At 44.0% G+C, this 13,375-nt stretch overlaps 1 protein-coding gene across 4 annotated transcripts in view; it reads left to right on the top strand.

Annotated features, from left to right (window-relative positions):
* The window catches only part of LOC119220044 (myosin-10), a 38,542-nt gene extending 28,688 nt beyond the window's left edge, over positions 1-9,854 (top strand). For all 4 annotated transcript variants that reach the window (XM_037475654.2, XM_037475651.2, XM_037475653.2 and 1 more), the window contains 24 exons: positions 124-193; positions 379-539; positions 620-728; positions 815-946; positions 1,043-1,249; positions 1,349-1,486; positions 1,636-1,759; positions 1,852-2,023; positions 2,697-2,909; positions 3,012-3,156; positions 3,226-3,432; positions 3,699-3,803; positions 3,888-4,040; positions 4,129-4,377; positions 4,483-4,695; positions 4,772-4,984; positions 5,068-5,229; positions 5,297-5,425; positions 5,648-5,736; positions 6,254-6,377; positions 6,500-6,708; positions 6,836-6,944; positions 7,035-7,207; positions 7,557-9,854. In XM_037475654.2, the coding sequence (XP_037331551.1) occupies positions 124-193; positions 379-539; positions 620-728; positions 815-946; positions 1,043-1,249; positions 1,349-1,486; positions 1,636-1,759; positions 1,852-2,023; positions 2,697-2,909; positions 3,012-3,156; positions 3,226-3,432; positions 3,699-3,803; positions 3,888-4,040; positions 4,129-4,377; positions 4,483-4,695; positions 4,772-4,984; positions 5,068-5,229; positions 5,297-5,425; positions 5,648-5,736; positions 6,254-6,377; positions 6,500-6,708; positions 6,836-6,944; positions 7,035-7,207; positions 7,557-7,710 (3,760 nt within the window). In that variant the 3' untranslated portion in view covers positions 7,711-9,854. The remainder of the gene's footprint in view (positions 1-123; positions 194-378; positions 540-619; positions 729-814; positions 947-1,042; positions 1,250-1,348; positions 1,487-1,635; positions 1,760-1,851; positions 2,024-2,696; positions 2,910-3,011; positions 3,157-3,225; positions 3,433-3,698; positions 3,804-3,887; positions 4,041-4,128; positions 4,378-4,482; positions 4,696-4,771; positions 4,985-5,067; positions 5,230-5,296; positions 5,426-5,647; positions 5,737-6,253; positions 6,378-6,499; positions 6,709-6,835; positions 6,945-7,034; positions 7,208-7,556) is intronic.
* Positions 9,855-13,375: the final 3,521 nt, after the last annotated feature.

Raw genomic sequence — 13,375 nt, 5'->3', positions numbered from 1 at the left:
TTAGAATATGACAGATTGTCTATTGAAAGTGTCCCCCTTTCCCCTTCTGCATGGCGTATACGCACCAGTAAACTGTTGCCGGTGTCCCCTGGTCTCCTATAAACCCTCTCGGCTCTGCTCCAGGTATGAGATCCTCACCCCCAACGCCATTCCCAAGGGCTTCATGGACGGCAAGCAGGCCTGTGAGAGGATGGTAAGAACTGAACCACATGATCTCAGGTCACAAGGATCACAATTCATTCAACAGCCCCTTTTGTTGTTTGTCATTTTATTATGAGGCAATTACTCATCTCTAGTTTCAAGAGGAACAGTAAAAATGTGTGAAATATCTACTCGAGTTCCACCAGCAGTCCTTCAGCGCCTGCCTGCCTCTGACAGATCAAAGCCCTGGAGCTGGATGGAAACCTCTTCCGTATTGGCCAGAGTAAGATTTTCTTCAGGGCCGGAGTCCTGGCCCATTTGGAGGAGGAGAGGGACCTGAAGATCACCGACATCATTATTTACTTCCAGGCCGTCTGCAGGGGGTATCTGGCACGCAAGTGAGGGTCGATCCACCGCTGCAAATCTCCAAAAGGAGATTGAACGTTTGTCTCACTTTGTGCTCGTTTTAATGCTTCAGGGCTTTTGCAAAGAAGCAGCAGCAGCTCAGCGCTCTAAAGGTTCTCCAGAGGAACTGCGCTGCCTACTTGAAGCTTCGTCACTGGCAGTGGTGGAGACTCTTCACCAAGGTGTCCACATGGATGGCAACAGATCCCATTTGTTTGACTCTAGTGGTCACATTCTCTGAAACCTCTGTGTTAATTCGTACGCGCAGGTGAAGCCTCTGCTGCAGGTGACCAGGCAGGAGGAGGAGATGCAGGCTAAAGACGAGGAGCTGGTCAAGGTGAAGGAAAAGCAAACCAAGGTGGAGGGAGAGCTGGTGGAGATGGAGAGGAAGCACCAGCAGGTCAGTCACAGCAATGCAATATACACCACAACCAAACTAGTACCAACCCTCTATTAAGGCTTCTCAATGAAATGTTTTAACACGTTTTATGTGTAGCTGGTTGAGGAGAAGAACATTCTAGCAGAGCAGCTGCAGGCAGAGACTGAGCTGTTTGCAGAAGCTGAGGAGATGAGAGCCCGCCTGGCTTCCAAAAAGCAAGAGCTGGAAGAGATCCTTCACGACCTGGAGTCCCGTCTGGAGGAAGAAGAGGAGAGGAATCAGGGCGTGCAGAACGAGAAGAAGAAGATGCAGTCCCATATTCAGGTTTGTCCCGTTGAAGTAGTGGTTACTGAAAAACAATGTTTGCACTCTTGGACATAAAACAATAGATTTACTACTATAATTAAATTCTTGTTTGCGTAGGACCTGGAAGAACAGCTGGATGAGGAGGAGGCTGCCAGGCAGAAGCTGCAGCTGGAGAAGGTGACAACAGAGGCCAAAATGAAGAAATTTGAAGAGGACATTTTGCTCCTGGAAGACCAGAATTCCAAATTCCTCAAGGTGAGATAGTGAGGGGATTTGCAGGTCTAGTCAGCAGATGGCTTTTTATGGAAAGAGTTAGTGCCAAAATGTGAAGGTCTCAGATGAATAGAATATGTTGAGTTCAGAAGGTGGCTTTGCACCAACCTTCCTGCATTTCCATCCTTAAGGAAAAGAAGCTGTTGGACGACCGAATTAACGAGATGACTTTGGCACTGTCCGAAGAGGAAGAAAAGGCCAAGAACCTCGGCAAGGTCAAGAACAAGCAGGAGATGATGATGGTCGACCTCGAGGGTACAGTTTTCATAGAACAGTGAAGTGGAAAAGGAACCTGTAGAGTTGACCTACAACAAAAACACACAAGTTCCTTTTTTTGGATAATTTAGAGAGACTGAAGAAGGAGGAGAAGACTCGTCAGGAGCTGGAGAAGGCCAAGAGGAAGCTGGAAGGGGAAACCTCCGACTTCCAGGACCAGATAGTGGAGCTGCAGGCCCAGGCTGAGGAGTTCAAAGTTCTGTTGGGGAAGAAAGATGATGAGCAGCAGATGATGGTGGCCAGGTAGGTGTAGATGAGCCCTGCATGACATCTGTGTGAGTCAAATATAGACGTTAAGAGTTCTGAAGTTGAGGTGAGTCACTGAGATAAAATGATAAAGCGGTGCACAGCTGGACATAATTGTTGCACCTGTTTTATATTGAGGATTTTATTGGACTGACAACACTCCTTAATAAGTGTGTGTGATGTTATCGTCTTGTAAAAGAAAAAGTACTTGCCTTAAGGCTGCGTCTGAGTCTTGTGTCGACAGACTCGTTTCAATTCATGGTGCAAAAAGGCTTCGCCTGTTGCAAATTCACCGCCCGAACACTAAGTGGAATTAACGTCTTTGTGTGTGGAAGTCGTTGGTTTATTTATTTATCAGAGACTTTTTTGCACAGACATATTTGTCCCGTATTTTCCTCCAAAACTTTGTAACCCCTTCGACCGGCAAACCGACGTTTGTGGGGATCTCCCCCCATGAATTGGGAGGCCATCCGCCCGTCCTTATAGTCAGCCAATGATGGGTTGTACAAGTCATCATATTTACGGATTTCTTCAATCTAATTCCAACTCGCCACTGCCACCCAGTGGACGTTTTATACAGATACGAAGATGTGTTATTTTATAAACTGTACACATAACAATGAATTGTGAAATCCACCTCGAAACAAACGAATGACAATGTTGTTCCCAGGGGGGAAGACGAGGTCGGCCAGAAGAACAACGCTCTGAAGCAGGTGAGGGAACTGCAGGCTCAGCTGTCAGAGCTGCAGGAGGACCTCGAGTCAGAGAAAGCGTCCAGGAGTAAAGCTGAGAAACTCAAGAGGGACTTGAGCGAAGAGCTCGAGGCCCTGAAGACTGAACTCGAGGACACTCTTGACACAACCGCTGCCCAGCAGGAGTTAAGGTACTCTGCACTTTACATCTATAACAAAGACAGTGGGCCGTATTATCTTTCATTCAGTCAACAGCAAAGTGTAGACTTTTCTTCTGTACCTCCTCTCTGTAGGACGAAGCGCGAACAGGAGGTTACGGAGCTGAAGAAGGCAATCGAGGAGGAGACTAAAAACCATGAAGCTCAGATCCAGGAGATGCGACAGAGGCATTCCACCGCCTTGGAGGAGCTGTCTGAAAATCTGGAGCAGGCCAAGAGGGTAACGCCTCTCCACAATAACAACCCACTCAAGAGAGAGGCAAATCCCTGATATTTGTTGTTGATGTAGTTCAAGGCCAACTTGGAGAAAACTAAGCTGAGCCAGGAGAGCGCCAACAAGGAGCTGGCCAGCGAGGTCAAGGGCCTGCAGCAGGCCAAGGCCGAGTCCGAACACAAGAGGAAGAAACTGGAGGCACAGCTGCAGGAGTTCATGGCCAGAGTGACGGAGGGCGAGCGGGCCAAGGGGGAGCTGGCCGAGCGCGCACACAAGCTGCAGGTGTCTGTCATCAAATCATCATACAAGTCATTAGAATATAGATTAATGGTCATTGTTTTGCACAATGCCACTAAGGCCATTTACCACGATATTGTGTGACCGGGGATTAATTGTCATGAACACGGCATACTTATATAATTTAATTTCTTAACTGCTCTTTAATTATACAGTTCAAGTGAAACACTGCAAAAGTGTAAAAAACTAATATATCATGTTTACCCGTTGGAACATTCATTCAAAAACCTTTGATTTACCCCTCAATCCAGACTGAGCTGGACAATGTGTCTGCCATCCTGGAAGATTCAGAGAGGAAGGGCATCAAGATGGCCAAGGACGTTGCTGGACTAGACAGTCAGCTGCAAGACACACAGGTGACATGAATCATGTCTGCACAGCAGTCCACGTTCTGTCAACCAAACTCACCACACACATATACATTCTTTTCCAAACTTCAGGAGCTGCTCCAGGAGGAGACGCGTCAGAAACTAAACCTCAGCAGTCGCATACGCCAGCTGGAGGAGGAGAAGAACGCCCTCCAGGAGCAGCAGGAGGAGGATGAGGAGGGACGCAAGAATCTAGAGAAGCAGATGTTGACGGTACAGGCTCAGGTAGGACCGGGGGTCTCCACTGCAGGAAACCTTGTGTAAAAAGAACAGATTAAAAACCAGCAAGATCCTTTTCTTTGTTATTTTGTAGCTGTTAGAGAGCAAGAAGAAGCTGGAGGATGATGTTGGAACAATAGAAGCCCTGGAAGAGACAAAGAAGAAACTCCAGAAGGACTTTGAGCTGGCCAGCCAGCGACTGGAAGAGAAGACCGTTGGCTTTGAAAAGATGGAGAAGACAAAGACCCGTCTGCAGCAGGAGCTGGACGATCTAACTGTAGACCTGGATCACCAGAGACAGATCGTCTCCGGCCTGGAGAAGAAACAGAAGAAGTTTGACCAGGTAGCCGTGCTTTGTTGGGGATATCTGATGCATTTTGGATTAGTTTTTTTTAATATTGATATATTCAGAAAATGCTGATCCGCTCTCCGTCCTCCTCCTCTGCAGATGCTGGCTGAGGAGAAGAGCATCTCGGCTCGTTACGCCGAAGAGCGTGACCGTGCTGAAGCTGAGGCCAGGGAGAAGGAGACCAAAGCTCTCTCCATGACCCGAGCTCTGGACGAGGCCCTGGAGGCCAAAGAGGAGCTGGAGAGGGTTAACAAGCAGCTTCGTGCTGAAATGGAAGACCTGATGAGCTCCAAGGACGACGTGGGAAAGAATGTGAGCGCTCGGGTCAACGTTTTTGGATTTGCTCAGACAAGTTGAGCAGTTCTCTCACCAATCTCCTCCTCATCAGGTCCATGAGCTCGAGAAGTCCAAGCGTACTCTGGAGCAGCAGCTGGAGGAGATGAAGACCCAGCTGGAGGAGCTGGAGGACGAGCTGCAGGGCACAGAGGACGCCAAGCTGCGTCTGGAGGTCAACATGCAGGCCATGAAGGCCCAGTATGAGAGAGACCTCCAGGGCCGGGACGACCAGAACGAAGAGAAGAAGAGAGCGCTGGTCAAGCAGGTGCAGAATCACACAAACACTTCAGTTCACACACTGAAACATCAGTTATTCAAACTTGTGCTTACCCCCGAACCGGCTAATAGGTGCGAGAGATGGAGGTTGAGTTGGAGGATGAGAGGAAGCAGAGGGGTTTGGCTGTAGCTGCTAAAAAGAAGCTGGAGATGGATTTGAAGGACATAGAGGGTCACATAGAAGGAGCCAACAAGGCTCGGGATGAAGCCATCAAACAGTTGCGCAAGTTACAGGTACGAAGTTTGAATTTGCATTAGAAGCACCTCACCGAGCAGTCCTTCTAAGCCTCTTCTCCTGCAGGCCCAAATGAAGGACTACCAGCGAGAGTTGGAAGACGCCCGTGCATCTAGAGATGATATCTTTGCCATAGCCAAGGAAAACGAGAAGAAACTCAAGAGTCTGGAGGCGGAGATTGTACAGCTTCACGAGGTACTAGACAATTCAAATGATTCTGTATAGGCCAAGATCTGCCACAGAGGGCTTTACGATATGTACTAATATTGTAAAAAGAGACCTCAGGAAGAGCGACAGAGGGAGGCTCCCTCTCCCAGCTGTACACAATGAACAGCGTAAATTATTCTTATAGTGAGAGGAGTAAGCAGAGTAATGCTGGAAAAAGTCCTACTTGTGTTTAACCTTTTTTTCCCACAGGACCTGGCAGCATCTGAGCGGGGTCGGCGCCACGCCGAGCAGGAACGGGACGAGCTGCAAGATGAAATCTCAAACAGCACATCTGGAAAGTCAGTTAAATGAAACATTGTTCTCTGGAAAATGTATATTTACACACATTTAAACATTACTTCCAGACCTCTTTCTTCCGGAGGCTGGATTCAAATAGTAAAGCAATTACCCAATATCTATTCCTAACCACTTTTCCTTGATCTCTGGAAAACTTCACAGGGTCAGGGAAAGATGTTTAGGAGAATTCATGAGGAGTTAGGGACAACTCCACTGTCACTAAGCTACGTAGTTATGATGCGATGTCCTGCAGCGGAATGATCTTTTGTAAGCAAAGTCCAGTGGTTCCTATACTAAAGGAAGCTAAAAGAGCTAAATGAGGAAGCATATTTAGAGGATTCAATCAGCTGCTATAATGGCGGTCATTTCACTCCGTTAAGAACCTTCCTAAGCAGACAGGATCATTTGAATCCGGCTCTAATTCAGGGTTAAAAGAAAACTTTTGACCAGTATAGAACAAACTTCCACCTGCAAAGAGTCCTCGTGCTCCCTCTTTAACTCCTCGTCTTTGTGCGTCAGGTCGGCTCTGATGGACGAGAAGAGGAGGCTGGAGGCTCGCATCGCTCAGCTGGAGGAAGAGCTGGAGGAGGAACAGGGAAACATGGAGCTCCTCAACGACCGCTTCAGAAAGACCACTATGCAGGTGTGGTCTTCTTTCATCGTCCCTATTGTCATTGGGTTATTATCACAACTGTCTATTTGTAAGAATTGTTCACTGGCCCGTAAATGGATCAATGACGTTAAGTTCCCTTTCCTCCTCTTCAGGTGGACACCCTGACGACTGAGTTGAGCGCCGAGCGCAGCATCGGCCAAAAGAGTGAAAACGCTCGGCAGCAACTGGAGCGTCAGAACAAGGAGCTCCGGGCCAAGCTGGGCGAGCTGGAGGGTTCTGTGAAGAACAGGTTCAAGGCCTCCATCGCTGCCCTGGAGGCAAAGATAGCACAGCTGGAGGAGCAGCTGGAGCAGGAAGCCAAGTGAGAATACAATGCATTGGCCTATCAAGATAAAATATGAGACTAATAGAAAATGATTTACCGGGTTTTTACCTGTGAAGCTGAACCCGGCTTTGTTTCTCTAACCTTCACTCAATCTCCACTGCAGGGAGCGAGCAGCAGCCAACAAAACTGTGAGGAGGACTGAGAAGAAGCTGAAAGAAATCTGCATGCAAGTGGAGGATGAGCGTCGCCATGCCGACCAGTTTAAAGAACAAGTATGTCCGCATTAACAAAGATGACATCAGAGGCCCCACAAAGACGCCGATACATCCTTTGACCTCTGGTTTGTGTGCCTGTATGTGCAGGTGGAGAAGGCTAGCTCTCGCATGAAGCAGCTCAAGCGTCAGCTGGAGGAAGCCGAGGAGGAGGCCACGAGGGCCAACGCCTCACGCAGGAAACTGCAGCGAGAGCTGGACGACGCCACCGAGGCCAGCGAGGGTCTGAGCCGCGAGGTTCACACACTGAAGAACCGCCTCAGGTATTTAAGTTAAGCACAAACCTGCCCTTCGACTAGAGGAGGGATTCATCAGGATGTGGTTGTGGTCATATTGAAGTGATGCCATGTGGACAGACGTGGATGTAAACTGCAGCTCGCCTGTCGAAGACGTAGTTTGATCTCATCTCTCTGACTCTTAGTTGGGGAAGTTACGCCTTTTTCCCCTTGTCATCTAAACTACACAAACCAATGAGAAGTTTAAATCAGCCAGAGGAGGTGGAACCACCGGACAATGTACAAGCTAGATTAAGCAGATCTAAGACCATTTTAATTTGAAATTGGTAATGTCAGATTTCATAGAGACCTTCCTCCATGTCACCTCCCCTTGCAGACGCGGCGGGCCCATCAGCTTCTCCTCCAGTCGCCCAGGCAGACGCCCGCTTCAGGTCGAGGGGACTTCCTTGGACCTCCTGTCTGACGAGGAGGTGGAAAACAAAACCACCGACACAAATGCCAATGAGACTCCGGCGCCTCAGCCAGAGTAGCAAGAAAAAGCCTCAACTTCTGCCTCCAAGTCCCAACAGCAATGCTTAGATGGCCCCGATGATGCAGACGTGAGCCAAACTGTATTCCTTCCTCCTGAACCTCAGCACGTACCAGCAGTTGGACCCCCCCAACGCACTCTTTGCCAGGCCACTTAAAGTTGGGAGAAGCACTGCTCTGCCTTACACCTCCCTTCTCAAGGTGCAGGGCTGTACAATAGAAAAGCAACTTCATCATGCTTTGAGTATTAACTGCATCCCCAATATCAGGGCTTTCCTTTAGAAATGCACATCTCCCCACTCCTACAGAGATAAAAATAATGATTGTAATTCTAAATACTAAAACAATACAGAAACTGATTATTGTTGCATTAATCTTACCGTGTGCCGTCATATCAGTCTGCTGAGTTATGTTAGTTAAGCTGTAACTGCAGTATTTTCTCCAGTCCTGTTTGCTTGCATATGAGTATAGAAGTGTAAGCCTCAGCACCACTATGTTGCCCCTCTGAAGATGTATGACAGTAGGTCTGTAATGACTTGTAATTATTTGCTGCGAGAGCTGAAAGCAGCGATCACACTCCTTTTCTTTTACTTACTTCTGTGCCTTTTGTTTTTTTTCTCTCCTCATTTTAAATATTTTGTTCATTTTTTGGACCCTGCCTGACTTCAATATTCAACAAGTTGCATTTGTAATGAGCGATTAGTGGTAAATGGTTTTGCTGTCTTTTTATGACCTGCTACAGTTTCTATGTTACCACAGTGATTGACATGTCAAACTGCACGGGGTATTTGTAGATGGGTGCTATGACTTCTCATAACTTTTATACTTTGAGTTCAGATTGATAGACAAACTGTATTTATATCTCTGTATACAGTATACCTTCAATTAGTTTTAAAGATGCTCATAATGCACATTGATCAGCTGTATCTACGCTAATTATCATGACATGTACAGTTTGAGTTATTAGGAGCCATATGATTTATTAAAGTCTATGGAGCCCAATTCTCTGTGACTTGTGGAATTGGTCCTTGATGATTACGTAGAATGAGTTATCAGGCATCACATTGGTCATCCATGTCAAACTGGCAGAACAATAATGCCAACTAACATAATTGCCATCACACACATTTTGGATGTTTGGGAACTAAATGAAAGGTTTCCCGGGAAATTTGCATATTGCTTTTTTTTGCTCAAGATAAATCATTATTATAGAATAGTTTAGTGACAGTAGGGTAGGGAGGTTTGACCATTTGTGCCTGTTTCAGAAACAAAAAAAATTAAATCCACAATATCGAAGTAAATTTACAGAAAAATGCTAGTGCTGCAATTTGTTACTTTCTACTTCACTATATTCCATAGTTTTTACACATTTATTATTAACCATTTGTAGTTACATAAGTTTAATTTAAGAAAGACAAACTTATGAAATAGAATTCCTTGTGGATTCCAACCTCTTTGGCTGGAGACATGTTAAAGAAAGAAGTGTCCACATGGGGACGTTGTTACTGCTTTCCATCCATCGTCAAAGAGCCGACTAATGGAGACATGACGCTGCGTGGCTGTTTGTTGTTTGTCTTTAGACGGATCTGACAGAAAACACTCAGAATTGAACCCTAGCCAATCTTGCAGTGAGGCACGTCACAGACATCTAGGTTCATTTAAATAACCAAGGAGACGCAAGATAACCCAATATGCAACAGTCTAGAGACACGCTACAAGAAATTAAACTAATTTTGTAGCAGAAAGGTTGTTTTTTTTCTTCTCTCTGTCATGACCAAACACTAAATGTAATACAATGATTTCATTAATGACTATGACTTTTTATAAATATTCCAAAGTGCTATACTATAACCTTTTTGATATGCCATACAATGACTTATTCGCTCGCCCCTCCCTCTCCTCTTCGGCCACTGAAACACTCATCACCGCTGGACTGGACTAATGCAGCAGCATCCTCTGGCAAATCTAACCAACTACAATACATCCAGAACTCTGCTGCCTGTGCGCTCTGTAGAGATCAGTCCATCAAAGACTACAGCTCCTCATCATCACAAGTCCTTCCCCCCGCAACCTCAGATCTGCCAACGCCTGCCTCCTTTAACCATGTAAAGTGCCATACAAATAAAATGTGTTATTATTCATTTTGTTTTACCTTTTTTAATATACAGAACAAACACTTGTGTGGTTTCTACCTCCTTCATCAGTACGAATGAACACTCCCTTTTCAAACCTATCTGATTCTCATCAATTTTACTTTTAATAGCACAAGCAAAATGTTATCCAAACATTTACAACAAAATAAAGTACTGAACTTTCTTTGTTAAACATAACATAAAACGTTGCATTGAACTACTCACGAATGTAGTGGGATTTCTCAGATTTGACTTGCTGTGCACAGATATTAAATATGCACCAAACGACCCAATTCGGGGTCTAGTGTCTTACCTGCTGTACTGGGCCACAGTCCCTGGTTACCTCGTCACCTGGTCGTGGTCTAAAGAACAATTGTCCTCTGCTGTCAACCGTTGCGTCTCTCCACTGGAGAATACGAGATGGTGGTCTTCCAAGTCAAGGATCTGTTGTCATCAACAAATACGAGTTAGAATGCCATTCATTTAATCAATAAGCTATAATAAAAGTACCAAAACATAGAAATTGAATAAAATCGTATTCTCCGACTAATGCACTTTGAACTGGGTTCTTTTTTTCAATTTTATACATTTTTGAACATACTGTGCTATGGCCATTTGACTACTTTTGATGGCAAAAAGTTTACAATTTCAGACAAATGTCTGAAAGAACATGATGGTAAAGTCATGACATTTTGGACTGACAGGGCTCTGGATTCATCCATTTAAAACCCTGTTGATCATAATGTGAGCCAGCAGTTAGGGAGGCTTTGACAACAACAGATGTGATGTAGAGCTTTGCTTGTTGCTGTTTCTAAACATTGATGTACATTGAAACACAAAGGAGTGCTCTGCATTCTGCAGACAGGAGTCCGAGTGTTTACCCAACAGCATGAAATCGTTTGCAGCTGTTCCTTTACAAACATGAATGTCCTGTATTAAGATCAAATTAAGCCTTTAAAATCTATTCAGAATATAGTGACATCATCTTATTATCATCATCTTCGCTTTCCACAGAGTTATTACAATATACAATACGTCTGCAACATCCTTTTCAGGCTGTTTTATTAAACTAAAGACGGGTAAGAAACAAACAAGGAAACCATCGACATACCGCCTCTCCGATGCATCCAGTCCTCATTATAAACACCTGGCGCGAGGGGCGTTCACGTGAGCGCGTTCATGGGAGCACTCACAGACAGCAAGTGGAAAACACAAAACAAAGCAAATGTGTTAATGTGATAATTGTGCATTAGTGTAGAGTAGAGGAAGTCACAGAGCAGTGTCCACACACCAATCAGACCAATCAACTCGCACCTGAGCAGAGTGGATGTACACAAGCTTTGAAGACAACAAATGAACCTACAGGAATAGATGACGTTATTGCAATTTACGCAATTGTAATATCAAATTGTATTAATATTGTCATGAACGCTTGTGTTGAATGTAATAAATATCTGAAAGCATTACAAATTACCTTTTTATTGAATCTGAGTAGTGTTTTCTATTTGCTTCCATATGAATATAGAAATATGAATTTGAACTGACTTGTCAACTCAGAGCTACAATAAATAAAGGATAAAAACACCAACGTACACTTTTAAAGATCATTGTAAACCATCCGGTTCCACTACAAAAACTAAAGTATTGATAATTAACGTTGGGACAAAAAAAAAAATCACAATGACAATTATTCAGAAAATGACAATAGTGATACAGTGGAGTTGGCTGTGGCGTCTATCCTGCAATGTTGGAGAAATAAATTAAAATAGCAGTTCATTTCAATGCCCTTTATTTAGCAATTGACCAACCACTGTCACTCTCATGAAACATTCAAATCTAAATCTAACCTCTTAAACCCATGGTGAAGACTTTTTTGGTTATGACCAACATTTTTGATAAAAGATCACTGGAAAACTAAAAAAAAAGCTAAACATTTAAACATCATGAAAATGTAGTCATGTACAAAATAATTGTGTCTAGGAGAATTTGGTCCTCCAATATTCCATTAGTTATTTTTTGGGTACATAAATTGCCAATAACGTACAATGTGCTTTATAAGAAATAATCAAGGCATTCACAACTCTGTGCACAGCTCCAGGTGTTGTTAGGACAGAAATGATGGAGGGACGGCCAAAGAACTACCTTATATGTCCATCCTCGTTGTGTGTCCATGCATCAGAAGAGCAACATCTGGGTCAAACAGGCGCCAAGCAGGACAATGTTGGTGTCCGAATGTCCGTGGCCTCCCTTCACCAGTCCCTCCAAAGCTAAGGGAAACACTGAACCATTTTTAAAAATCATATTTCTCTGCTATGATTAGTTGCATAAACAATGGCAGTTTGCCAAAAATATCTAATGACAATTATATGTCTTTTTGTGTCACAAGAAAAGGTTTTTGACACTTAATTAGGGCCCGAGACTGTTGTGTTTCTGTTTGTTCTTCTGCCAAAGGATTTGCTTTTTTGGGGGGCTTTGAAGGTGAGAAAATAACTTCCCAGGAACATCAGAGGAAGGTCAAGAAACTACCGTTAGTGGAGGGTCGCAGAAACTATTTCATTAAAAAGTTATCAAACGCTTTATATTCGACGGATTGGCGTAGCAGTAATTTTACGTAACAGATTTATCTCGTCTGGATTCAATCAACCTTTCTATATTTTTACCCATATACTGTCTTCATCAGATGAGGACACTGTCTGCTGGACCACCCAGTGAGCATTTTTTGGTTGAAAAGGCGTTGCAAAATGGTTTAAAAGTGAAAGTTGATCTATATTTAGACCGCATATCAATGTGATTTTTAATACGGTAAAATGTCGTCCTCTACTTTGTGCTATAGCATTATTTTATAGGTTTAAAAAGAAATAACGTCCACATTTGTACGTTTACCACCGATATTAAAAATCACGTTGAAAACGTCTTTTCAACCAAAAAATGCTCGCTGGGAAGGGTGAACAGTGGAGGAGTGGGTGTGTACAGAAATAACAACTTAAAGATGTACAGTACGTTCAATTCCTACGACAGAAATTATTCAAATATTCAGAGTAGTACGCCAGGTGTAAGGCAGGACAACTGCAGGGACAAACTCCATCAGATGTAACCTCCATCCACAGGAACCTGTGAGGAGGGAAGAACAAAGACTTTAGGGAAAAGGCAAAGTGTGTAATTTGGGTTTATGACAGTAATAAAAAAAGTTTAATAATGACAACAGCAGCAGGTGTTTGAGAACCCTTATTTATAGATTGTTTACTTATGACATTATAAACAATTTATGGCATTTCTGGAATAACATTTCCAGGTATATTATACAGTACCATACTTTACAATGTTGCTTTAAGCATGCAGTAACTTACAATGTTTTGGCTAGCTTGTTTACAGGCCACAACTTGTTGAATTCACCTGCAATCAAAAAAACCTGTGTTTAGGCCGCGTTGCTTTAAAAACGTGTATTTTCTACATGAAATGGGAACGGCAATAATATGATATGGGTACAGCAACAACCTAACGCATAAGCAACACCAAACACACGGAAAATACTCTA

The sequence above is a fragment of the Pungitius pungitius genome, chromosome 12 (assembly GCF_949316345.1).
Source record: "Pungitius pungitius chromosome 12, fPunPun2.1, whole genome shotgun sequence".
Lineage (NCBI taxonomy): Eukaryota > Metazoa > Chordata > Actinopteri > Perciformes > Gasterosteidae > Pungitius > Pungitius pungitius.
Note: the sequence above shows the minus strand (reverse complement) of the source record. Positions and strands in the feature narration are given on the sequence as shown.